Genomic DNA, 26,059 nt, shown 5'->3' with positions numbered 1-26,059 from the left:
CGGATATGGATGGTTGTGACTTTCCTGCTGTTGAAAACCATGCTGAAAATATAATTCTTACAGAGTGGAACTCCCTGCCAAATTCGTTTGAAACTATGAAAAGATTTGCGGTAGCTCTGTTAACGTTGTTTGGTTCTTCATATGCGTGCGAATCTTTATTTTCGCACAAAAATTTTATACAATCAAGCACTCGGAATCGTCTCAGCTCAGATATGAGTGCTGCATGTGTGAAGCTAAAAACTACGGATTACCAACCAAGGATAATAAGACTTGCAGAGAAGATGCAGCAGCAAGTTTCGCATTAACATGTAATTAAATGTATGACCCACTTTTGCTTTTTCAAGGATTAAGGTCTCTTTTGTGACCCATGCACTAAAAAGGTTCGCCATCCCTGCCCTAGTGCATTATTTTATTGAGTTATGCAAGCATGTACTGTGAGTGAAAGGCACTTCATTCGTAAAAAGTAGTTTTGAGGTGAAATAAGCATGAATCTACCTTTTTTTTGCATCTTTTTTAAAAAACCCAAAAAAACCCGGGTTTTTCTCAACCCTGTTGTGAATGGCCCATTGTCTACTTATTGTGAATCATAAACCATTAAGTGAAATAATTAGGTTGATATGGTGTGATGCTCAACACACCTCAAAACGTGTAAAATTTATGGTAGGTCCTTTAAAACAGACTGAGAAAAGCAGTAAGTTATTGCCGCTATAAATCTATAAAGCAGGAGAATTGGGTCTTTCAAAGGCGCTTGGGCCAAGAAAAGTATTTTCAAACTGAGGTAGACAACAAAGTGCATTGCATCCTCTGCAATTGCGCCTCGTTTTGACAAACTTGTTAAAGCTTAAAGCCAATACCAAGTTGGACATTAAATTGATTTGTGTTATTTTTCTTGTTAGTGTTGCTATTCGTTGGTAGGCTACATGCTTTCATGCTTTAAAATTTTCGTTATAATTACTTGAGTGTTTTCATGCGGCTCCATACGTACTCTGAAGTTTGAAATTCGGCCCCGACACCAAAAAAGGTTGGGAACCACTGGTCTAGGCCCTCCAGGGTAGTCATTCTATGCATCAGTTATGCGTAAATATTTGGTATATTAGTTGAGGTATCTTTCATATTCACTTGAAATTCTTTACTTTGTTAGATAGTTAATGATAAAGATGTGTTTTGTGTTTAGCTGATAACTACGCATTTTTCTACAGACTGTGATCGATAGGTTGGGTTTCAGTTCATATAAAAATTAGAATCATCTGAATTTATTTGCAACAATGAATGGCATTGGCAATTTTGAGCCAACTATTGCTATAAAATTCAGTGACATTGCCTCTGATGAAACCAAGCAATGGCTTGTGAAAAGAATTACCTGTGACAAACTTGATGGTGGATGTCAATTGGAAGCCAAAATTCAAGATGATTTGCTTTTTGTAACGTATGTTTTTGTGTTACTGTAATCCATGTTTGGGCTTTACTGGCTTTTTGTTACCATAGCAGAGACAATTTTCTGAAACTCCTGTTTAACCATTTTTGAAGCACAACATTATTTTGTCATACTCAAAGCATTTGTAAACTCTAGACAGAATAGCATCGATATTCCCAAAACAACTGCTATTTCAATGTAGAATCTTTAAACTTTGATATGAAACATTACCATTGGCATTTGTATTTCTTGTGAAATCTTTTTGATTCTGTAATGTGTATTATCACGCTCTCAAAAAAGAAAAGTTTTTTCTTAATTTTCATATAAATGTTTTATTACAGTGCACCTATTTACCGACTTCTGCATGGAGCTGAGGAACTGGGATTGCGAAAAAAATACAAAGATGACACCATGCGAGAATTTTGCTTTGCCGATGGGAGCAATTTCAAAAACTTTGATGGTAGTGTAAATATATCACTTCTAAACCATAAAAATATTTCTACTGTGCATAAAAGAAAACTACATGCTGTGACTACTTCCAGTTTTTTTTTTTTTTATCTCGGTCAGATGTTCAGGTGACAGAGGGATTTTAGATGAGGTAGATGTAAATCCAAGGACAATAATCTTTGCATTCATTTGTCAGTATGTTGCCAACTCACAGCCACATTCTAGGGTTGACTTCAAATGGTTACAATCAATGGTCAATCAGCACCTAGACTAGAAAATCGCAAGGTGGTTTAGTGTTGTCAGTCCTTTCTGCAATATATGTTTAATTTGTGAAGAAGGGGTGTTCTTCCCGGCCATCAGCACAAGGCTGATCACTCGCTAGTACAGCGAGCAGCAGTAACGCTTCGCTAACCATAATGGTGTAGCTTCCACGCTAGCCATAAAGACCTCCAATAAACGATAAGTTTCTGGGCAGCTGATTGTAGCATCGAATAGACAGCGATAGACACGTGTTTCGCCCATGAGGCTGGGCTCATCAGTATCGCACCGTATTCTTGCCAATAAGTTTCTGGCCAGCCGATTGTAGCATCGAATAGACAGCGATAGACACGTGTTTTGCCCATGAGGCTGGGCTCATCAGTATCGCACCGTATTCGCTGTCTATTGCTGTCTATTCGATGCTACAATCGGCTGCCCAGAAACTTATCGTTTATTGGAGATCTTTATGGCTAGCGTGGAAGCTACACCGTTATGGTTAGCGAAGCCTTACTGCTGCTCGCTGTACTAGCGAGTGATCAGCCTTGTGCTGATGGCCGGGAAGAACACCCCTTCTTCACATGTCCTACCCCTGGCACCTGCTGGTTTTGTTGGCTCTTTTCTTTCCACAAAGATAAGAGTTAAACTGACTGGTAAAGCGGCGGTCGATTACCCAAGTGGCAAGAATACGGTGCGATACTGATGACCCCAGCCTCATGGGAAAAACACGTGTCTATCGCTGTCTATTCGATGCTACAATCGGCTGCCCAGAAACTTATATGTTTAATTGTTTATTTATTTGTACTCATTACTGTATTGTGCTTGAAAGGCAAGTAAAAACATCTCTTTCTCTCACACTGGTTAGACATGTGTAACACTAACAGTCAGTCACAGTATGTTGACTTGTAGGTAGATACAACATACGGCTGGGTTTTTTTTTTCAGTCATTTATCGGTCATTGACCGATTTTTTAGCAAAATGACCGAAAAAAATAGTCAATTTGCTCAAAATGTCTGAAAAAATATATAGTCAATTCGGTCAAAATGTCCAAAAAAACAACGTTTCTCAGCGAAACTCAATGTTGTAGCTAGTCAGGAAGTGCAAAATTTGATTTGTATCAGCTACTTGAAAGGAAATATTTTCATCAAGAAAAATGACCGAAATAAATAAAAAATGACCAAATTTTTTCAAGTCATTTCGGACAAATGACTGAAAAGTCTCAGCGAAAAAAAAAACCCAGACATACGGTAACGGTACCTAACAAGTTTATTGTTGTCTTTCAGATGACAGATTCTTGCATGAAAGTGAGTGTCACAGAATCTTGAAAACAGAATTGTATGGTCTTCGTGCAGTTGATGAAACAAATATTCCAGGACATGCGAAAGTAAAACTTTATCCTGGGAAATCTATCTGTGAGTGTAATGTAACTGCTAATGTTTGCACGACTTATTTTGAATACTTTCTGAAATACAGTATCATAGATGAATTATAATGCATGCTTGAAACAAACTTGACAACAGCAAATTGACATTTTAGTATGCCTTTTGATTCCTTCAGTAACAGTTGAATTTTGATTGAGTTGCTTGGTAATAGATTCAACAGTCATTATGACGCAGCCCTTGTTGAGATTGTGTCATTACTTTTAGTTTTTCACAATAGTTCACAGGGCATGTTTTGTTAACATGAAAACTTAAAAGATCTTATTTTGTTGTTGACAACCAATGAGTGGATACTATTAGTAGTTGCTACTGCTTTAAAAATGAACAGGATATGCTGTTGGCAGTGGCGCATCCGAGGGAGGTGTAATCGGACTGACCCCCCCACTAAAACACAGAAAAGTAACTTAATTCATGTGTATTTGAAAATTCGAATAAATGCAGACACATGTAGGCCCTAGGCTACACATCATAGGGCTTTGTTAAATCGCTCCCTTCTAAGATGGCTATGACTTCCTGGGTCTTCCCCTGGCCTGAAGGTGGACACGAAGATTGGCTTCCTTGCCTTCCCGTCCACTTAATCTAAATCTTCAACCACCGGGTGTAAGCCTGGATACGACAAACAAAAAAAACCCTGGCTGTTGGTACAATTAAATTAACCCCACTTTCTCTGACTGATCAGACCAAGACAAATTGTCCAATTCAAGTAGGCAGTTTTATCAAATCAATACAAATTGTATATACAGTACATAAAAGTAGATTTTAAAAAATGTTAGGAGTTAGATTCAATGTGCTTACATTTTCAATTTTGTTTTATATCGATTTAAGTATGAAATGCATTGTTGCTTAATTACGGTAGATTGATTTCAGTACAGTAGTCCAAAAACTTACATATAAGCTTTTAAGAGTATTTTCCATTAAGAAAAAGGAAGATTTTTGTTCTAACAGTTGTTAAACTTATAACACAACAGTGTAAACCACGGCTCACCTACATGGCTTATGTTGCAAAATTTTGCTGAGTCAACTCAATCCTATTTTACCAGATGCGATTTTATTTTACGGATAATCTTCGGTTGTTGACCTTCGGTCAAGCTGAAAGCAAATAGTTGCTTCAGTGAAGAGTAAAAAGGCGATTTCCCAATGTAGACACGTTCATTGGACCAGACGTCTTTATCATAATAATATGATTTTGAAATCATGACCACATCACTTTGTTAACCTTGCATTGTGATGCAGTTCGTAGGATGGAAAGCCATCAGCTTATTTCTGACTGTTTTCCTTTGCACAATCGAAGAGTGTTATCCAAGTTGAGGGGGATGTGGTATAAGAACCCCGAGTTATCTTTCATCCAACCAATCGGTGGGTTATATTTTTACAAGTTTTTATTTATATTCTTGTAGTTTAAACTTAACGTTTCAGACTGAATGGAGGAGTTCTTGCTTAGTACTAAATTAGATTTTCAACTTTGTTTTCGGTTTTAGTATTGTATTGCACCTGCTCTTCAGCCAGGGTGCACACAGGGGTGTATGTCTGTATGAGTATGAAAAAGTGTATAATATGCGTTCATAAAAAATGTTGGTCTGTGGAAATGACAAGACTTGCAAGCATGTGCCATATCTGTTGTTGGGTGCATGAGCTGATGTTGATCAGGAACGTGCTTTGTAAAGATCAGAGTGCTCAAAATCCGGTTACTAGTTGCATCAATGATACTGTGCAAGGGTGCATGGAATAGCGACATCAGTTGTCCAAGGTGCATAAAAAGAGAAAAGGTTGAAGAGGACTGCAGTACGGTACATATATACTGTTTCTTTTCATTTCAAAAAATTGTACTAGATGTAATTTATTGTTATATAAATGAAAACACTGAAACAATAGAACTTGGAAGCGAGCATTGTTCCATTGTTCCAACTGCTCTTAAAAACCCACTTTTTCCTGCAAGGACAAGCAGTTAAAACTGACTGTAGAATTCTAGGAGTGAAAAGTTTAGTTTCTTAGACAGTTTTAGACAGTTTTGGGTTTTTAGACAGTTTGGCAACTTGCATTGTCGGTTCTGTACCACAATGCTGAGTTTTATCTGCTGCTGAATGTTGTGTGATGAAAACTCAAGTACATTTTTCATAATCCTGTATTATTTTGATCATTGTTTAGTTTTAAAATGAGTGAAACGAAAAAAATTTTTATGAGGAAGCAATATTGTCACTTAAAGCAGCCGATACACGATATTTTTACTGCGATCAAAAATACTTCCTCCGCGCAATACCTATGCAACTTACTTGCAAAAACCATACCTATACGTAACTCCGTGCTACGTCTTAGTGCATCAGCGCAATTATACTACTTAAATGTATCTGTGCTTAGCTTAGTGATTATATTGTTACTTTGACCTTGTATGTTGCAGAGGCTATTCATGAATACTTTGGAGACACTATTGGCATTTATTTCAATTTTCTCAACTTTTACACTGTGGCGCTTCTTCCAATGGTCTTCATCAGTCTTTGCCATCTTTGCTTCAACACATCGGACGGCGTTGTCAACAATTGGGCTTTGTCTGTTGCTCTTGTTCTGTGGTCCGCAGTACTCATGGAATCTTGGAAAAGAAAATCAAACGAATGTTGCTACAGATGGGGCAGCTTTGGATTAAATGTAAGTGGATGATAAAATGTAAGTTCTTCCCCTGGTGTCGGTAAGTCAAATGTTCTTAGCCTGGAGTACATTTACCCCTTTATCCTACAGCCATACGCTAGCCTTCATCTGTTAGAAAATAAAATTGGCTATACAAATTCTTGGCAAGAACGACTGGTGAGATGAATTCATCCTCAGAAACTCGGCAAAGCCTTTTGTCGAAGCTTCAGTTACTGCTAGAAAAGCGATAAGTTAAAAGTGCGTAGTAACTGTTGATCACATCAAATGCCATTGAAAAAACGCTGTCTGAATGTGAACGTCGTAACGCTTTCAATATTTGGCTTACATCTGTCGGAAACAGTACACGGTTAATGGTTATGCTAGCTTAGCTAGTGATCGACTATGCAACCCGACTATGTTCGCATGTGCAACTGTTCAACTAGTCACATCCACATGCACTGTAGGATAGCAGTTTAGAGTCGAAATCTACGAATATTTCTTGCATCGATTTATCAACAATAAAGATGTATTTTTTATTACGATGTATTTTCTGTAAGAGTGCGAAAAAACAAGATGGTTTCTATAGTTTTCGATTTAAATATCGATTTTGGTTTCGATAGTTTTCTCGCTCACGCAGTTGCAGGGGTTTAGTTCCGAATTAACGGTCACCATTGAGCACGCTTATCTGTAACACACCCTTTCACTCAATCATTGGCATAGTCTTTGAATACATGTATAATATGTTGTGTTTTATTACAGAAAAAGTAACATTACATAGATAAGTTATGCGAATGTCTGTTTTTCTTATCCATGTTAGTTTTTTTGAATTGTTCAGCTCTGTTTGCTGCATTGAGCACTTGGTTTGCAATTGCGACAATTTATCCCTGGAATATGTTGTATCTTATACTGATAACAGTTTAATTCGTTTCCTGACAGCCAGGAAGAACGCTCTTTTCTACTCAATTTAATTTGTGTTGGTTACAAAATGTCATCTTACTGATAAATTGAAAAAAAAGGTTTGTTTAGGAATCAATGGAACCCAGGTCTGGGTTTAGAGGGGTTCTGGGGGTGAATGAGATCAGCAATCGTCCCGAACCAGTTTACCCGTCCTGGAAACGCCATTTTAGGATTGGTTTGATATCATTCCCCATCATAGCCATATGCATAAGCCTGGCAGTTGCCCTGATGTTTTACTACTTCAGGTACGTTATTTTAATATTCCTCATACGCATTGCTAACATGTACCACCACAGCAAAAAACCGCTAAACTTAAACATTAGTAGGTAGCACACATACGTTAGTTTGGCTTTATTCAGGCTGTTTAATCATTAAACGATTTTATCTATCCTTGTTAATTGATTCAACTGCTGCCGTCCAAATTAGTCGTATTAACCGCTTCTTTGCCTACGCCCATTTCAATTTCGTAGTACTGTAGCAACATACTGATTTTGACAATGGTTGTCCAAGTGTGCAGTTTCTTATTACTCTCCAGTCGCATGAAAGAATGTTTTAACATTTTTGTTTGACGTTATGCTGTAGCATTGTGCAAATTATTAAAAGAAAACTTTTGTTTTGTAAATGGCCAAGAAAAGTTGGATGATCGCACGAAGTACTTTTTACTAACCTCTTCAAGAGTTTGTCAAACTGAAGTCGATCTTGTATCGATGTTGCCAAACACTGCCAAATGAGTTTCCCCACTGCCGCTTCGAAGTTTCCTGAATTTCAATCTCAATTTACAAGCCTTTCATCGCAAAGGGTCTCAAAAAACTGATCTTGCAGCACTAAAAGCAACATTCATGAAAGCTTTGGATTTAAACTTTTCCCGCTAAATTCTATTGTTTGTACCTTAAAATTCCTTTGTTAACACATTGTTTCGCCCTGGTTTGAATTCTCATTTATTCAAAAACTTTCTTAAATCATTTTGTTCATTCTAAAGTTACTCAATTATGGTTTAAACATTCGTTTTGTTTCTTCTTTCTGATTGACCCCTTTTATATATATGCTGTTTACTTTTCTCTTGGATTATTCTAAAGACAAGTACCTGACATTGTTCTAACGATAAGCTCCTGAAAAGAATCAGGGAAAAGTACTTCGTGCGATGAACCATCCTCTCCTTGCCATCTTCAAATTTGGTACAGTGCCACCAATCAACTTAGTTGTTTGTGTTTGATAACCAACGTCGCCTAACGTTAATCAACTTGTTGTCCATTGCGTTTTTATTTCCACCTACAATGACAGCCGAAAAGTTGTTCAGTCAACGATTGTGATTTGTATAATGTATCTGTTGATATTTATGTTAGTCAGATCTATATTATGCATTTTTCTACGACTCTCTGTTGCATGATATGCGCATACTTCCTTTCCCGATGAAACAGGCGATATGCGCGTTGCGCATGATACAAATTACATTGTTGTTGTGAAACAAACGTGCAGCGGTTTGTTGTGACGACGTGAGAATCGCTTTTCGTAACTTTGTTTTGTGAGTTAGTCGTGATTGGTTGTCAACACGGTTTGTTGCGAGTTAATTGCATTCATCCTGAGATTTGCTTATCTATTTCACTATTCACAATAGAATTTGAAAGAAAGTTTAATTTTACTGTAGAGTTCCATTTACCACAAACATACCACTGTAATCATGCAGTGATCATGTTCATGCAGTTGGGAAATTTACCTGACAAAAATGTACGAAGGAGACGATGATTTCACTGCAATGGTCTACGTTAACTTGCCAAGCATAATCTACTCTCTTCTCATTTACTTTGCGGATTATCTGTACCGGAAATTGGCTCAATTTTTGACAGAGCAAGGTGAGTTGTCGTGGTTCCTTCACCTGACACTTGATTAATTTGTATTTGGCCTGTCTTTAAGACTGGTCTAACTTCGTAAACTGTTCTTATGCTTTACAGTGAGCGGTATTTTTTGTGAGATATAAAACGCAATTTTGGAAGAGAGGTGATTTTCTTTGACCATAGACAGATTAAACCAAGCAACCACACCTCATTTAACATCATACATTAGAGTGAACATAAAACTATAAACCACGAACGTTTTCGGCCATCCTCAAGTTAGCCCTTCTCAAGTAACGAAAATAGATATAGAATGGGTTGCAAACTTTGCAAGGATAAGCATAGATACGCCATTTATATCTGTTTGATTGCATTGGCATATTTGTGGGAAATTTTGGTTTTGTGGGTGTGCCAGATGGTGACGACATGTATCCTACCTAAACAAAGTCTTATCTACCTTTCGTAAGTTACCTGACAATTGTTTATCATCTCCTCCCATTTATTGACGTGCTCTTGCAATATGTTGTAACGGGAACTTTTTTTGTTGTGGCATTAAATGAGATTCATTTGAACTTAGCAGGAAACTGCAAACTATCAACATAGCTTAGAATTGACTCTTGCGGCACCTTCAGAAAATTGCTTGATATCAATTCTTACTCTGTTATTGTTACTGGGTCTTTTGCAGATGGTATTTTGTTTGAAAAAAGAGTTTATTTTTAATGATTTTTATACAAATTTGCTTTGGCAATGAATCAATTTCATTGCCTGGTATCATCACTTATAGAGCGACCATGCCCGAGCAGTGAAATTGTTTTTGTCAGCCTCCCGAAAAGGCCTAGGTTTAGCATCAAACGAGAGTGTGTTCGTGTTTCTGCCTTTGTGGTTTATTACACGGTGCTCAATGACACAGCTAAAAATAGCTATAACAAATGGGCTCTTTATTTTCTCATCCACTTTAACTAGATCTTCTGCCACCTGGCACAGGAGATACGACAACAGGTCCACTTATGCCCAATTGTACTGAACTAGATTCCATATTTGACATGTTTTCGCTTTTTCAGAAAACCATCGCCTCGAGTCGACATTTCGAAATCACCTCATTACAAAGATATTGCTAGTAAGACAATACACATTATCGGAACTGGTTATCTTTTAACTCTGAAATCTGTAAGATTACCTTCGCTCACTTTTATATCTCAATGACGTCATTGAACGTGATATTCTCTCGACTTAAATCTTGGTAAATTAATTGCAGTGTTTCTAACTTTGAATAAGAAATTATTGAATTATGTCTGGAAAGTAGTACCAACGTAAATGATTTGGTTGTGGTAGGTTAACTTGAAATTACGTCAATTGTCAAGTACATGGCTCGAGCCAATTTTACCTGTTGATGGACTGTTAAATCCGGAATGGCCCGTTTCGGCGAGTCCGATTCGGCGAGACCGATTCGGCGAGTCCGATTCGGCGAGTGCCCTATTCGGCGAGAGCCCTTTTCGGCGAGTGCCCTATTCGGCGAGTTTTTGAAATTTTTGAAAGGAAGTTATCGGGTACCGTAGCCTAATTATAATTGCCGTTTTTACGTTGAAATCGTGCAGAAAGGAATAAAAATAAAATGTTTAAACTATTAAATTAAAGTTCGTCATGTCAGTTGAGTTGTTTTTATTTGTGACCATCATATCAAAAACAATACAAGTCAACATAGCAAAGGGTAGAAGCGACAAAACGCGAACGTTAAAACGTGCTTGTGACCGAAGTAAGCTATTGAGTTGAAAGAAATTTGGCACGGTCGCAACACCTTCAGAAAAATTGAAGCTATGAAGGGAAAAAAAAAAAAAAAGATGTTACAAACCAAAAAAATAATTCATGTTTATGTCTATAAGTTAGTACTTTTAAATAGTTAAAATGATTAGTTTGGATCAACAAATGTGTGGCCTACAGCTTGGATTGAAACAAAATTATCGGGTACCGTAGCCTAGTTATCCCGACCAGCAAAAATTTGTTCCAAGAACCCAGTTAGCCTAACAGTTCATTTTTATATTGTAGCCTAGTAACAGATAACCAAATGTATGGCCTATCGTTTTAACGTCGCTAAACGTTGAAATACCGTAGCCTAGTAGTCCCGATCCCGACCAGCAGAAACTGCCGTTTCTACATGATTGATTGATTGATTGAATCTTTATCCTCGGACTGGGAAAGCTTCTTGGAGAGCTTAATCCTGGCAGTTTCGCAAACTTGTAGAGGTTTTGAACCACTGACGCAGGCCCGGTCACCGAGATTGACAGAGTGAAGTTTCCGATTGTTGAAGGCTTGTTGTCGGGGAATTATTCCATCCATCAGATGCCGCTGAATGGAGAGCAGCCCTTAACGTGCGTTGCTCAAGCGCACACCCCGAGCGCACAAGCGCACATCGTTTTAACGTCGCAGAACGTTGAAATCGTGTAGAAAAGAGAACTTTAGCTGACTAGGATACGCATGCTAGGATATTCCACAATATCGTTTCTTTTATAGTTGAAATTATCAAAGCTTTAGATGAGTGGGGTTTAGACCTAACCACTGAGATCTTAAATCATATTTACGATTTAAAACCGGAGAAACTTTAGCTGCCTAGGATACGCATACTAGGATATTCCACAATATCGTTTCTTTTATAGTTGAAATTATCGAAGCTTTGGATAAGTGGGGTTTAGACCTAACCATTGAGATCTTAAAACTAAAAAGCGAATTAAATTTATTTTTGAACTATCTGCAGACGTTGAACGTCTGCAGACGTTGAATCAATGTAAAAATGACTAATTTTGTTGTCTGGGTTCGTTCAAAATATGCGTTTTACATCAAAACAACAGTTTTCATGATTAACAATAGGGGTTAATGAGATAAAGTCTCAGCGAAAACGTGTCAACGAAAAAAAGACAGTTGCCAAATAGAATTTTCCATAAAAGATGAAGTTAAAACCTAAGTGGAAGTTTAGAGTAAACCTGGGTTTCGGCATTACATGACCTGGAATTCCTTTGGTTAGTTCCTTCGTTAGACCCTCAGTTGATGTTACTTGATCATGGCAGAGGAATCGATTAGTACGCAACGCAAAGGTGAGGTTTTTCTACATGATGGCTACATGTTTCAACTAGATCAATATAGTGCAGACAGGCTTAAGAAATACTGGCGTTGTTCTCGACGTGATGAGAAATGCAAGGCTCGCATCCACACTTGTGCGGCAACAAATCAGGTAATTAACGTGTGTTATGATAACTATATTTTGATCATTTGAGAAAATGTGCCAAGAAATGTCAAGTACTTGAATTGTAATAATTGCAACCATTGTTTACCTTCATTGACGCTGGACCTGGGAATGCACCACGGACTGGCCTACCCTAATAATTACAACTGCTTTGATAGTGACGTTGTGCTATTACTGATTACTAGGGCCATTTTTTTACCTAAAAAATTGAAAAATATGACTTTATTTTTTGAAATATATGATAATATATGACTTTGTTTTAAAGCATCAAATTTATGCTAATCTCTGTAAATAATAACTCGTATGTAAGTTTTTACATGTAGTTTGAACAATAACACACTCGAACAACTAACAAAACACTTCTGTTTCGCTTGAAAGTCACTACAAAAATTCAAATGTCTAATCATCTAATGCATGTTGGCCTACCTACCAAACCAGCTACTTAGTAGTAAGAGTCAAAGCTCTGTACTCGAAAAGTACCCATGGCTCTTGAGGTCTCAGCACTGGTTGACCTAGTCTCCGTTAATAAGCTGAACTATCGTAAGTCCAAATTTTTCAAAATTGCGTTTTTGATTGATTTGGTATCTTTATAGACTACAGTTCATTTTGTTAAAGCATCGTAAGTCCATCTGCTTTAGTTTTGATGATACGAAACGATGAACTATCGTAAATTGGAGTTACGATAGTTTTGCAAAAAAAATAATAATAAAATGGGACTTACGATACTCTGCTCTGAAAGTAATTTTACACGTTTCACGTTAACACTCCCTTTTCTTTTAGGTAATTTTTCTTTCAATCGTTTTTTGCATGTTGATGTTGAAGGCTTAGTTATATTTTTTTCTATTGCGCATAACAATTTTGCTGCATTATTGTAACTACTTTTCGACAATTTTTTATTGTTAAACTATCGTATGTCCATATTCATTTTTCTAACGTTCAATTTTTAAAAAAAAGAATTATCTTTTTATTCAACAACAAAACTCTATGAAAAACAATGTATAGTTTTCATGTTTTTTCCGTTAGAGAACTTTTAGAAAGATCAAAAAATGTACAGCAAACACAGCGTGAACTTTAAAATTCAATTTCCCAAAACTGCATTTTTGGAGTTACGATGGTTCAGCTTATTAGCGACGTAGTGGCCTACTGCAAGTGTGTATAATGTTCAGAGACTGGATTGTGTGTTGCAAAATAATGTGTCAAGATGATGTCACAATGCAAATTAACATCAAACAGCAAGTGCTAATACTAGGCTACAGAAAGTAATAAAAATGTTGCTTCCAATGCTTCGTGAGACTCAGCGTGAGAACTCTCATTACCGTACCTCCCTTATTGACAAATTATCAAATTTCAATGTCTACAGGAGCTGTTTGAACTGCATTTACAAAGTTACTCGGGTTCAATCTTTGTAGTTTAAAGTAAAAATGAAGTCATATGTTATGATCTAAAACAGAAAATATAACTTTTTATGACTTTATAACTTCTTAAATAGACAACGTAGAAACGTCGTTGTTTCACTGTTATCGGTTTGACAACTTTCTGCATTACCAAAAAAAAAATGACTTTAATGACTTTTACTGGCCCTACTTATTACACAGGTAGTGAACACTGGCAAGAATCAGCACAATCATGATGTTTGTGCGAAGTCGGTGGAAGTCGCGAAAGCAAAAACCAGCGTTAAAAGGCGGGCTGTTGATACAATGGAGCAACCGGCGCAGCTCATCAATGCAGCGATTCAAAATCTAAGCGACGCATCTTTAGGCGGTCTTCAACGCAATAATCTGAGAAAGATGGTTCATAGGTCAAGGACAAGTGTTCAAGTCGCACCACCAAATCCCTTAACTTTGACGCAGTTGATGATACCACATAGGTACACTACCATTGCTTCCTCTATTGGTCATGGTAAGTCATAGCCTACACTTCGTGACTGCCCACGTCTAATCCTTATAAGCAGTGTGATTTTACCGGCAATTAGTTTTCATAACTGCTATTGAAACCGAACTGATTTGTGCTTTTTTTTCCTTTTCTTAATTGTGTAGCGATTTGACTTGCAATAGCCAGGCACAAGATTTAGGCTACGATCTTATCCTACAGATGAAAAGTTTTTACTGCATGATACTGGACCAAGTCAGGAACGTATTCTTGTCTTTGATAAAGAGACAAACTTGCAATGGGTAAGAAATCCCAGTGATCCCCCTCACCTTTTTGTGGATGGGACATTCTCCGTGACTCCGTCAATTTATAAAGATGGTCAGGTAACAATTTTGTTCTGCGTTGACATAGAATTCCTGTAGCTAACGTGAACTGCCTTCAATGGAAATACAGACGAAATCGGTTAATAGTACACCGCTTAAACTTATCAATATTGCATACTTCGAAAGAAGTATTGTATATTTCATCATTTAATCGTATGATTGTACCCGTTTACAAGCGAAAAGAGAATGTCGCTTTTTTGCTTCGCATAATTGTCTGCAATGTTCAGAGGTGAAATTAAGCAAAGGTGAGACAGACACATGCTATCAAAACAAAGACAAGTGTCTGCAATCCCAGGCCATAATCTTATGTGGTAGACATCGCACTGCAATGAACCAATTTTCGCACAGCGGGGCTTCATTAAAACAGACGAGCGGACAAAATGAATAATCAGTAATCTCACTTCCCAATAAACAAGTTTGAATGTTTTTGATGTCATCCGTCGGCGACTGGCCTTCCAAGAAATGGACGCAGATTAATTATTTCGGCTTGAGAGGGAAGTGTTGGAAAGCATGTGAAAAAGTTTAAACCAGAAAACTTTGGAAATTTTATTTTTAAATTGCTGAATAAAAGTAGCCTACTGTTGTGAAATGTAGTTTCTTTTTCCCTGTGTTTCCCTGTATCAACGGTCAAAGTTCGCGTTGTGACGTCACAAAGATTGGTGAGGTGAAAATACGTCCGATTGCTGCAGTTTGCAGAAAAATGCTTTGATCGTACCAGGGTCAGCAAAGCTAGTCTTTTTTACATTGATTCAACGTCTGCAGACGTCAACGTCTGTAACTAGGACCAGCTTTGCTGGCTGGAACCTACAGCAAACCATTTCGTCTGTACTCAGTAACTCACCTCTGCACAAAGAGAACCAATCAATTTGTAATAGCCATATGTTCAATCAATTCATCGATATTAACTTGTCTTATTTTTGGCAGTTATACGTGGTTCTTCTGAAAAAGCAAAGTTGGGTTTTCCCACTCCTATATGCTTTGCTACCCAACAAAACACGAAGGGCATACACGACATTGTTTAGCGTGATGAAGCAACTCATGCCTTCTCTAAATGTAAGTTATTGACAATAAAATGAATAACCAATGAAATAAACCAAACATCTTGCATTTAGTAAAACAATGTGCGATATGCTCTGCAGCCAGGAGCAATCTCTATGGATTTCGAATTGGCAGCGTATCAAGCCGCTCGAACAGAATTTCCGACTGCACAAATCTTTGGGTGCTTATTCCACCTGACACAAAATATGAAGAGGCATCTACAACGCGTCCCTGGGGCAATGCAACGTTACAGGAGCGATGCCACTTTTGCCCTGCACTGTAAGACCGTGGTTGCGGTGGCGTTTGTTCCGCAACATAAAGTTGATGAAGCTATGTTTTGCCTTGAACGCAATCTGCCAACGGACGTGATGTGTTTGGTCGACTGGTTGGAAGATACTTACGTTGGTAAGCACTGCCCTTTTCTTCATATTTTCTTGTGTTTAGTTCAGCACGACGGAATTTCATTTTTTACAGTAGAAAAATTCTGAAAATTTGATTTTTTTTTCTTGGGCGTCACGGGGTTGACCGATGTTGCAACCAACTTTTGTAGCCTATTCTTGCATTGCTGCTGAACCACAATGATGCAAAAAATAGATTTATCCAATGTCATGAACCTGACCACAGCCACACACACAGCTTACACATAGCCTACATCTCCGGCCCGGAGCCGGATTGTTCCATCACTAGAAGTAAGAAACACTTTGACGCAAAACCCGAAAGGTTCATTGATGGTTCTTGCCTATGTAGGCTCATTTGTTTTTGACTTGCGATATGGAAAGGCAAATAAACATTCTCTCTTTTCTGATATTATGTCTTAGTTGTCATTGAAGTTGACCATTTAAATGCTTGCGTATGTTCACAGGTCGTCCGTCTCGTCAATCGAACGGTGGACGTCGGCCGGCCATCTTTCCCGTTCCAATGTGGAATGTCCATGACCGGGTGATTCATGACCAAGTAAGTGACGTTGGTAAAAGTTCTTGAGATTTGTATACACATTTTCGTATACCGTATAGGCTATGCTCCAATGTACGTCGAGATTTTCAATTTAAAAAGCAAGGGTCGACCTATAAGCTGCACGTGACAAGATTTTGTCTCCAACTCGATTGGTTTGCATGACTAATTGACTATTGGTCGCTCGCTCTCGGTTTTATGTAACACAAAGCGGACCGTAGCCTGATCATAAAAAGTGTAACCAGGTTGAATGTAATCTTTCATTCCCTTTAGGACAGAACCAACAATCACGCAGAGGCAGCTCATCGGCGCCTCAAATGCGAATTGGGCATGGAACACCCAACACTGTGGAGGTTAATCGATGGATTCAGGGCAATACAAAAGTCAAGGGACATGGAGCACGCCCGAATGATAGCCGGCCATAGTCCACCTCGCAAGTTAAAAAAATACAGAGATGCTGACGACCGCATCAAGAAGCTTGTCGTTCGGTTTGATGGGCATGGCGAAGTTCCACCTCAGTCCATGTGGGACTTCCTGTGTGGTATCAGCCATAATTTCCAAATGGACGCATAAACAGTTATTTGTTTGCTTTGTTATTTCACATTGATTGTATTGACTTGTTATTAGGATGGGTCGAAAATTTGGACTTTGTCTCCGATTTTATTGCTACAAACTTTCTTTCTTGCAAATAATCATAAAACGACATTCCTGAAAGTTTGAAATTGATCGGACATCGTCTTCATTTCTAAAAATCGCGATTTTTAAAGGTACTTACAACGTTTTCAAATCTCGTGAAAACAACTTCCTATAAAAACAATGCATTTTCAAGCCTCGAAAAAAATCGCTTTAAGTACCTTTATAAATTGCGATTTTTAGAAATGAAGACGATGTCCGATCAAGCTCAAACTTTCAGGAATGTCGTTTTATGACTATTCGCAAGAAAGAAAGTTGGTAGCAATGAAATCGGAGAAAAAGTCTAAATTTCGACCTACCCTACTTGTTATGTATTGATTGTATTGACTTGTTAAATTAGGGATTGGAATTTTCTAATAGTTGAGGATTCGAATATATTCTAAGTCTGCATAGCCTACAGACTGCGACGCAGGATACATGTCAATTTTATGTGAGCAAACATTTTAATTTATTAGTCTAAAAATAAATTTAATTCGCCTTTTATTTTTCGCTAAATTTCAATTCAATTTATTTTTCTTTGTCGGAATGCAAAAGAAACGATTGATGATGATTATGTGCCTGATCTGATACAGACGTTGGCGATCATGGTCTTCCAATCTTCTTTGTCATTTGCCATTCGTGTAAAATCGTTCGTTTTGACTGTTGTGTTTGTGGCCCATTGATTCAATCTGTTTAAATAAGTTAATCTTTGTCGACCTTTGCTTCTTTTTCCCATCCCCTATTTTTCCAAATCTCCATGTCTGTGCATATCACCTACAAATTGCATCTGGCGCCTTCTAACTGTTCTTATTATCATATCGTTACTTATTGTCCAGCATTTACATCCGTAGGTTAGAATTGATTCTACGTATGCTTTTAAAAGTTTAATTTTGGTCTTTGTTGTCATGTTGCGATTCCTGAAGACAGTGCTCATTTTACTAAAAGTAGGCTATCCTTTGCTATAGCAATTATCTTTTTAATTTCAGGGTCACTTTTGCCATCGCAAGTTATAGTGTACCCAAGATATTTCAATTTATCAACTTGTTTACTGCAACACCATTGAGTATAAGGTTGCAATTTGGATAAGTTTTCTTTTTGGATACGGTCATACATTCTGTTTTTGAATTTAACTCTAAACTCGTTGGTGTACTGTTATTGACAGCACAATTTAATAAGTCCTGTAGATCGTTTGCAGATTCTGCTATCAAGACTGTATCATCATTCATCAGCGTATCTCAAGTTTGTTACATTTTGTCCCCCAACCTTTACTCCATTCATATGTTCGATGTCTCTCAAAATCATCCCACTGTAAGCGTTGAAAAGATCTGGAGATCGGACACGTCTTTCTGTTATCATTTTTAATGAAAAATTCCTTTTGTGGTCCCTTTGTCTGGAACAAATAAAAACTGTGCTGTTGAAATTTCCGATTGTAGTTTTGGTCTCAATCTCATCAACATGATTCGGAGTAAGATGTTTGTTAGGTGATTCACAAGGCTAATTGTTCTGTGGAGTGAGCATTCTGTTGCTCCGGTTTTCTTTGGTAAAGTTATGAATATGAAACGTACCATAGCACTAGGGATGTTTCCGGTGTCATAAATATGATTTAAGATCTCAGTGGTTAGGTCTAAACCCCACTCATCTAAAGCTTCGAGAATTTCAACTATAAAAGAAACGATATTGTGGAATAAAATACAAAATTCTCTACTGTAAATAAACAGAAGGCGTCGTTGGATTTAGAATTTTGTAATACAGTAGTTGGGGATTCTAATATATTCTAAGTTTGCATGCAGTAGGCGACGCAGGATACATGTCAATTTTATCTAAGCAAACATTAATAGTTCAAAAATAAGTTTAATTTGCTTTTTAGTTTTAAGATCTCAATGGTTAGGTCTTAACCCCACTCATCTGAAGCTTCGATAATTTCAACTATAAAAGAAACGATATTGTGGAATATCCTAGTCAGCAAAAGTTCTCTTTTCTACGCGATTTCAACGTTTAGCGACATTAAAATGATGTAGAAACGGCAATTTCTGCTGGTCGGTAACTAGGCTACGGTATTTCAACGTTTAGCGACGTTAAAACGATAGGCCACACATTTGGTTGTCTGTTACTACAATGTAAAAATGAACTGTTCGGCTAACTGGGTTCTTGGAACAAATTTTTACTGGTTGAGATAACTAGGCTAGGGTACCCGATAACTTCCTTTCAATCCAAGCTGTAGGCCACACATTTGTTGATCCAAACTACCGGTAATCATTTTAACTATTCAAAAGTACTAACTTATAGACATAAACATGATTTTTTTTTTGTAACATCTTCTTTTTTTTATTTTCCCTTCATATCTTAAATTTCTGAAGGTGTTGCAACCATGCCAAATTTCTTTCAACTCAATCACTTACTTCGGTCACAAGCACGTTTTAATGTTCGCGTTTTGTCGCTTCTACCTTTTTCTCGACCTTTGCTATGTTGACGTGTATTGTTTTTGATATGATGGTCACAAATAAAAACAATTGAACTGACGAATTCAAGCACGTTTTAACGTTCGCGTTTTGTCGCTTCTACTTTTGCTATGTTGACTTGTATTGTTTTTGATATGATGGTCACAAATAAAAACAACTCAACTGAACTGACATGACGAATTTTCATTTAATTGTTCAAACATTTTATTTCTATTTTTTTCTGCACGATTTCAACGTTTAGCGACGTTCAAACGGCAATGATAATTAGGTTACGGTACCCGATAATTTTCAAAAGAAAATTTCAAAAACTCGCCGAATAGGGCACTCGCCGAAAAGGGCTCTCGCCGAATAGGGCACTCGCCGAATCGGACTAGCCGAATTGGACTCGCCGAATCGGACTCGCCGAATAGTAGCAGACCCGTTAAATCAAAGTTTATACTTTAATGCTGATCACTTAAAACAAAAACTACAAAAGGCTTATTTTGCATTCATTTCTACTTATTCAAATGCATTTTCTTTTTATTGAAAAAAATCTTTTTTGTTCAGTTTGATTTTGCCAACAACTTTATCTGTCTGTTTTACATCGCGTTTGTTTACGACGACATGCCCATGCTACGAATGGTGAGTACCGTTCTATATTTTAACAAATACTTCATTATGTTTAAATGCAATGTAGTAAGAAGAGCTCTACCTGGCTGTCAGCACTAAGCCGCTCACTCACCAGTACAGCAAGGGTGTGTGTTTTGCTCATCAAATTGGTTTAGCTTTCAGGCTAATCGTGAGAATTTCTATCGCACACTGAATGTCTTCAGTCCGCCGTGGAAAGATAGGAGTAGGCAGTTGTATCAGTTTATTGTTTATATTTGAAAACCATATCTGGACACAGAACTTCTCTTACTGCGAATTGTGCTCGCATGATGCCTACTACGGCCTGATCAGTTTTTTTTTCTATTTATGGAAACGTTACAATAAACGTAAAGAAATTCTCACTTTTTAGTGAATGTCTATCTGAACAGCGACATAATAGCGTCCACTAGGCCGAAACAGCTGAAGTGTCTTACTGAATCTATGCCATTGCTTCAAGCAACATCGACTTTACTCGTTTTCACGATTCAATCGTTTTAATTTTTTGCAGACTCTGCGAAATTTATTCTTAGTTCACTTGCTCGTTTCTCAAGCCTCGGAGTCTTTGCTGCCGTACTGGCACTACAAGTACCGTTCCTCGTCGTATCGAGGCAAGCTCAAGTATTCTAAAGGCTTCACTTCTTCAAACATGGCTCTGGAGAAAGCTGAAGTATCGCGAGTGGAGCAGACGAGGTTAGAATTGCAAAGAGAAACATACGGGGTGAGATTTCCATCAGTACGTTGTTAATCTTGACACGGTTGCTGAAAACATTAGTTGTATCACGACAGTTCATTGCTCACAGCTACATAGTCGAGTGGTGATAGCCTTGGTACGGCGCTCGAAAGTCCGCTGGTGCGACACCGCTCAAGAGCATGCTGCTATGTCTTTGGCAACACTTAAAAGCATGTCTGAAAGTGGACACGAAGAAATGTTTCCTTACCTTTCGTCCACTTAAGATACATCTTCAACCACCGGGCGTAAGCCTAGATAAGACAAAAAACTCAGTCATCGGTTTGAGAAACAAAAGGCACGAAGTCTTGTTGTTACAACACCACAACTCCAAAGCAAGGGTTCTCAACCGGGCGATTTATTAAGTGGTAAATTACCTAAAGTAATAAAGCTTGCAATGATGAAGGTAACAAATGTTTTTCAGGGTACATTTGACGATTATCTTGAGTTGTGGCTGCAGTTTGGCTACGTCGTATTATTCTCCTGCGTTTATCCACAAGCCGCCATCTTTGCTTTTTTAAATAACTTGGTTGAAGAGAGGTCAGATGCATTCAAAATGTGCAATGTGGTTCGTAGACCTTTTGCTTATCAATCCTCTGGGATTGGTGCATGGGAGGTATGTCTAAAAAGAAATGCTCGTTGTTTATTGTGCACTATTCCCACCTGAAATTCATATTAGAAAAACTGGTTTGCCTATCAAAAGCGCTCTGATATGAAAATTGAAGTTCATTCAAACTTCAAAGTCTATCTAAATTGTGTGGACAATACAATTTGGTGTCACAGATGGTCATTCAGATGTCCTTATTTTTATATTTAACAAGTAACACCTTGTTTTATGTCGTATTATTCATGTGCAACGAACACCCTCAGAACAGAAAAGGTCTTTTGAACTAAAATATGTAGGCCTAACCCTTGCTTTTGTGTCGCATTCTTTAGATGCAACAGATTTCCTTTTAATATTTTTTTTTCACTGTGCAGGTTGCCTTTCAAGCGCTGTCTTACCTAGCCATTGTATCCAATGTGGCCTTGATATTTCATTCCGAATCGTTCCTTAAAACTGTCAGAACTTATGAGCCATCGATCACTGATCTACAAATTGTCGTATTGTTTTTCTTTCTTGAGGTAAATGAAGATACCTGCCGCGATAGTTCAATATGGCGAGATCAAGCTACGCCGGTTTAAATCTTTGTGTGCGCTTTTACAAACCACTCCCAAAGCAGCCATTTAGAGACAAATGGTGTGACAGACAAAACCGCAACAGCACATGGAAACTTCACTCTGCCATTCGCGATAACCGAGTCTGCGCCAGTGATTCAAAGCAGCCACAAGGATGCAAAACTGCGAGGATTAAGAATCAAAAGAGGTCTTCTCAGTCCAAGGATAAAAATTCAATAAAATTTCATAGAAGTTTCAGTCCGGGAATACATATTTAAACAAACTTGTTTTACCATGAACACAAGTTTCACCTTCAGCACGGAGCTAAAGAAGAATATTGTTGTCCAAGAAAAGTAGTCAATACAGAAATATTTATTGTTTGCAATTGATATATTGTTACTTGTTACACCTTTCAACGACCACACTCTATTTGATACTGCTCCAGTTTTGATCTGAATACTATACAACCAGTTTTAACTCTTCCCTAGAAGCGCAGCTGAACACATTTTTATCATAAACTCCATTAGTAAATGCTGAGTTCTAAACTGTAACACAATGTTCTGGTGTGACCCTAATTCAAAGCTTGTCGATTTCAGTTACCACAATAGCTTTAAACACAAATTAGAAGCTTATCCTCCTAAGAATATTTACATGAGACAAAATATTAAAAAAGACGTCGATATAAACAACTTTTGTTTTCCAGCATATTCTGTTGGCCATCAGGTGGCTCGTTTCTCTTGTTGTGCCTGACACTCCTCGCTGGATTAGAGTTGAGATAGCCAAACTGCACTACTGGTCATTGCAAGCTTTGAAACAACAGGTAGGCACTTCTTGGCTTTTCCTCTGTACTTTAACAATGACTTTGCGGTTTTATCGATAATGAATGGGGAAAGTATGAAAAAACTGCCAGAAAGTGGAAAGAAAGAAAGTGGAAAGGATGCCACTTGTGGCAGTATGCTTTCTCGCAGATTGAAAGGAAGGTTGTACGAAGTGTGATGTATTATAAAAGTCAATGTTGGGCGATGAAGAGGGCAGATATTAGGAGAATGCAAACGACAGATATGAGGATGGTTTGTATGATGTGTGGCAAGACACTTTTCGACAAAATTAAAAATGATGTCTTGAGAAAGTGGACTGATGAGAATATTGAAGAGTACTTGCGAGGTCATTGTCTGAGATGGGTTGGACATCTTGAACGAACGGAAGAGAACAATTTGACAAAGCGAGTAAGGTAGTGACGGTTAGGTAGTGACTGGAAGAATCAGAAAAGAAAGGCCAAAGAAAACGTGGGATGATACCGTGAAAGATGACATGAACACAAGAACCTGGAAATACCTGAAGATAACAACAATACAGAGAGATGGAGGACTCGCTGCAGACAACTGGTCGTACCTGATGTTTCGGGATAAAGACCAGGTTTCTTTGAAGCAAAGTGGATGATGATGAAAGGGAAAGAGATAGCTTGTAACAACGCAAGTAGACATTGTTTGACCCTAAGTCATTTTAATCAATCCATGGATTTGGATATACGATAGCAATTTTATATCTTCATTATTGAAATTAAACTTTTTTTAAAATTATTCACTAATACAAATGTGATCAAAAAACGATGCAATGCATATGATTTTTATTCTACCGAATCTTTACGTTATAGTTCTGTATCCTCCACGAATTTTCGCTATCCCAGGAGGGGGCGAACACGGGAGCAAGTCTTTTAGGCGCAGACAGTTAGGCGCCGGTCAAATAGGTGCGCACACTGTGGCGTCTAGATATTTAGGTGCGGAGCACTGTGGCGCCCATTCATTTAGGTGCTATTCCTAGTAAAGTCTGCAGATTGTATCAGCTTGGCAGGTAGGGCAATGCTTTTCACACAAAATTTTATATTGAACAGAAAAATATGTTATGGGCTTCCGTGCCGCCGTACGTGAAGCTGCTTAAACCGGCAATGCTTTTCACACAAAATGTTATATTGAACACCAAAATATATTGTATTTTAATGCGCGTGCTCGGCATTTATTTGTTGTTAGTCCAGGTTTGCGTCGGCGAATACTTTATCAAAAATTATTCAAGTTTCCGAACATGACTGGGTTCACCTTTTAGTGAGTCAAATAATAACTACACTAAACATCAGTAAAAAATGTACCGTAGCCTATATTCAAACGGGTGGTAGGCTAGAGTGAAGAGTAACTTAGTTTTCCGTCAAAACCGTGACTAGGTTTAATAACGAGCAAAGTCGCACCATTATGCTTGCAACTTGTAGCCAGAGTACATACGCCCTATAGAAATGTATTCATGTAGTAGAGCGTTGTCTCATACAAACTCGACACACGACCAATCCATCCCGAGTAAAAGTAATTGCGAAAGATAACAGATTAAGTAAGGTTCCATCTGGCTGCAACCTGTGTTCAGGATGCATAGAAAATGTCCTGTGGAGATGTGTTAATATCAAGAGTAGTAGAGCGTTGTCTCGCACCTCATCTCCACACGCGCATTAACACAACAACATATTTTTCTGTTCAATATGGCATTTTGTGTGAAAAGCATTGCTCTACCTGCCAAGCTGATACAATCTGCAGACTTTACTAGGAATAGCACCTAAATGAACGGGCGCCACAGTGCTCCCCACCTAAATATCTAGACGCCACAGTGCGCGCGTCTATCTGACCGGCGCCTAACTGTCTGCGCCTAAAAGACGTGGACCCGCGAACACCCCCAATAGGGAATCTCTGCTTTAGACTGTTTAAACTTTAAAGTATTTACTGTCTTTTCCAACCAATTCATGCTCAGCCAAAGTTTCCGAAACTAGACACCACTTTCAATGCACTCAATGTCACGTTCAATGCACTCAAGGGTCACCACGTTCAATGCAGAATACGAAAACAGTTTAGTGTTTGAAACGTTTGCTGAACATTAGTTTAGAATATCAATTTTAGGCTCTGTATTTTCTGATTAAATTGAGCATTCGCTCCAACCATTTTACTATATTTTTTGTTTTGTTTCAGAAATCGTTCGTGTTGCGGCGTACATCAAGTACTTAACATCACTATATAACGCAAGCTCCATCAACCCACCGGTTTCAACCTAGTCCCATACGTTTCATTAATACGTTTATTAATATTATTTACGTTTTCCTACGTTTCATTTGCACGCCTGCAATCTCATAAGCATCTTCAGTTTTCTGCCGATTAATTTATTGCTTGGATCCTCGAATACGAGGGATTGCCTGCATAAAGCCTAGTTTACTGATTGTTGAGGCGGTGGTATGACGGAGCGAATAAAGCACTTGCATGCCAAAAACGCAAACCTGGTCCAACACCTGGATTTTGCTCACTTCCACTCAGAGTGTAATAATTTGGGTGGATAAAGCTGAATGATAAGTTATATCATAATATTAGTTGTACAATATTATTCAGTTATATGTAATAAGATATAATAATACTGAACACTCGTTACATGCTGCTGTGTATGGTTTTCTGCCAACCGCAATTGTTTAGTGGCGTCAAATTGCATTGCACTTAGTATTTTACGTGAACATACTTTAAGTTAAAACAGACATAGATTATTTTGGTGGTGTTTTTGTTAGAAGCGTATGTATCAATATCTTGCCAGTTTGGTAGCCTATATTTTCAACAAAGGATTTGGTAGATTTAACCAACCTGAAATATATCTTACTTGATGGAATTGTTGTGTGGAAATCTCTACAGAAAATGCGCAATAATTGTGATCGATTGGGAGAATTTTCTTTCATTTTCGTAATGAGAAAGCCTTTTTGGTGCTTAATCTTAGGTCAGTTTGTCTCTTTTGGACCACTGACGCATGCCTGAGTAAGGGTTAAACTGACTGGTAAAGGCGGTGGCTGATAATGTGGCAGGATTAGTGGTGCGATACTGACAGCCTCATTGCGAAACACGCTGTCTATTAGGGTGTTTCATTTTTTCCACACTTTCGAAATTAAAAACGTTCGGGTTTGCGTATGATGGGAT

At 37.9% G+C, this 26,059-nt stretch overlaps 2 protein-coding genes across 2 annotated transcripts; both read left to right on the top strand.

The window, feature by feature from the left end:
- Positions 1-1,214: 1,214 nt before the first annotated feature.
- Positions 1,215-25,776, top strand: LOC145770294 (anoctamin-10-like). The gene is made up of 14 exons (XM_082581896.1): positions 1,215-1,426; positions 1,756-1,874; positions 3,400-3,528; positions 4,789-4,911; positions 5,951-6,195; positions 7,201-7,376; positions 8,833-8,981; positions 10,022-10,077; positions 20,114-20,188; positions 20,703-20,912; positions 21,346-21,537; positions 21,900-22,043; positions 22,780-22,896; positions 25,079-25,776. Exons 1-14 carry the CDS (start codon positions 1,266-1,268, stop codon positions 25,112-25,114), a joined length of 1,932 nt encoding a protein of 643 aa, XP_082438022.1. The 5' UTR covers positions 1,215-1,265; the 3' UTR covers positions 25,115-25,776.
- Positions 13,962-18,507, top strand: LOC145780435 (uncharacterized). Its single transcript, XM_082592082.1, has 6 exons — positions 13,962-14,094; positions 14,287-14,447; positions 15,372-15,500; positions 15,587-15,890; positions 16,348-16,439; positions 16,710-18,507. Exons 1-6 carry the CDS (start codon positions 13,983-13,985, stop codon positions 17,007-17,009), a joined length of 1,098 nt encoding a protein of 365 aa, XP_082448208.1. The 5' UTR covers positions 13,962-13,982; the 3' UTR covers positions 17,010-18,507.
- Positions 25,777-26,059: the final 283 nt, after the last annotated feature.

This window comes from Aplidium turbinatum, chromosome 1, assembly GCF_918807975.1.
Source record: "Aplidium turbinatum chromosome 1, kaAplTurb1.1, whole genome shotgun sequence".
Classification (NCBI taxonomy): Eukaryota; Metazoa; Chordata; class Ascidiacea; order Aplousobranchia; family Polyclinidae; genus Aplidium; species Aplidium turbinatum.
The sequence above is the reverse complement of the archived record's forward strand: the minus strand, read 5'-3'. Positions and strand labels throughout refer to the sequence as shown.

What these genes read in the sequence shown, in the direction of transcription:
- LOC145770294 (XM_082581896.1), top strand. Translation starts at nt 1,266, where the DNA reads ATGAATGGCATTGGCAATTTTGAGCCAACTATTGCTATAAAATTCAGT. An exon ending in GGGGCAGCTTTGGATTAAAT is followed by an intron (nt 6,196 to 7,200) that starts GTAAGTGGATGA and finishes AGGTTTGTTTAG; the next exon opens with GAATCAATGGAACCCAGGTC. An exon ending in TCAATTTTTGACAGAGCAAG is followed by an intron (nt 8,982 to 10,021) that starts GTGAGTTGTCGT and finishes TCGCTTTTTCAG; the next exon opens with AAAACCATCGCCTCGAGTCG.
- LOC145780435 (XM_082592082.1), top strand. Translation starts at nt 13,983, where the DNA reads ATGGTTCATAGGTCAAGGACAAGTGTTCAAGTCGCACCACCAAATCCC. An exon ending in CAATTTATAAAGATGGTCAG is followed by an intron (nt 14,448 to 15,371) that starts GTAACAATTTTG and finishes TATTTTTGGCAG; the next exon opens with TTATACGTGGTTCTTCTGAA. An exon ending in AACTCATGCCTTCTCTAAAT is followed by an intron (nt 15,501 to 15,586) that starts GTAAGTTATTGA and finishes TATGCTCTGCAG; the next exon opens with CCAGGAGCAATCTCTATGGA.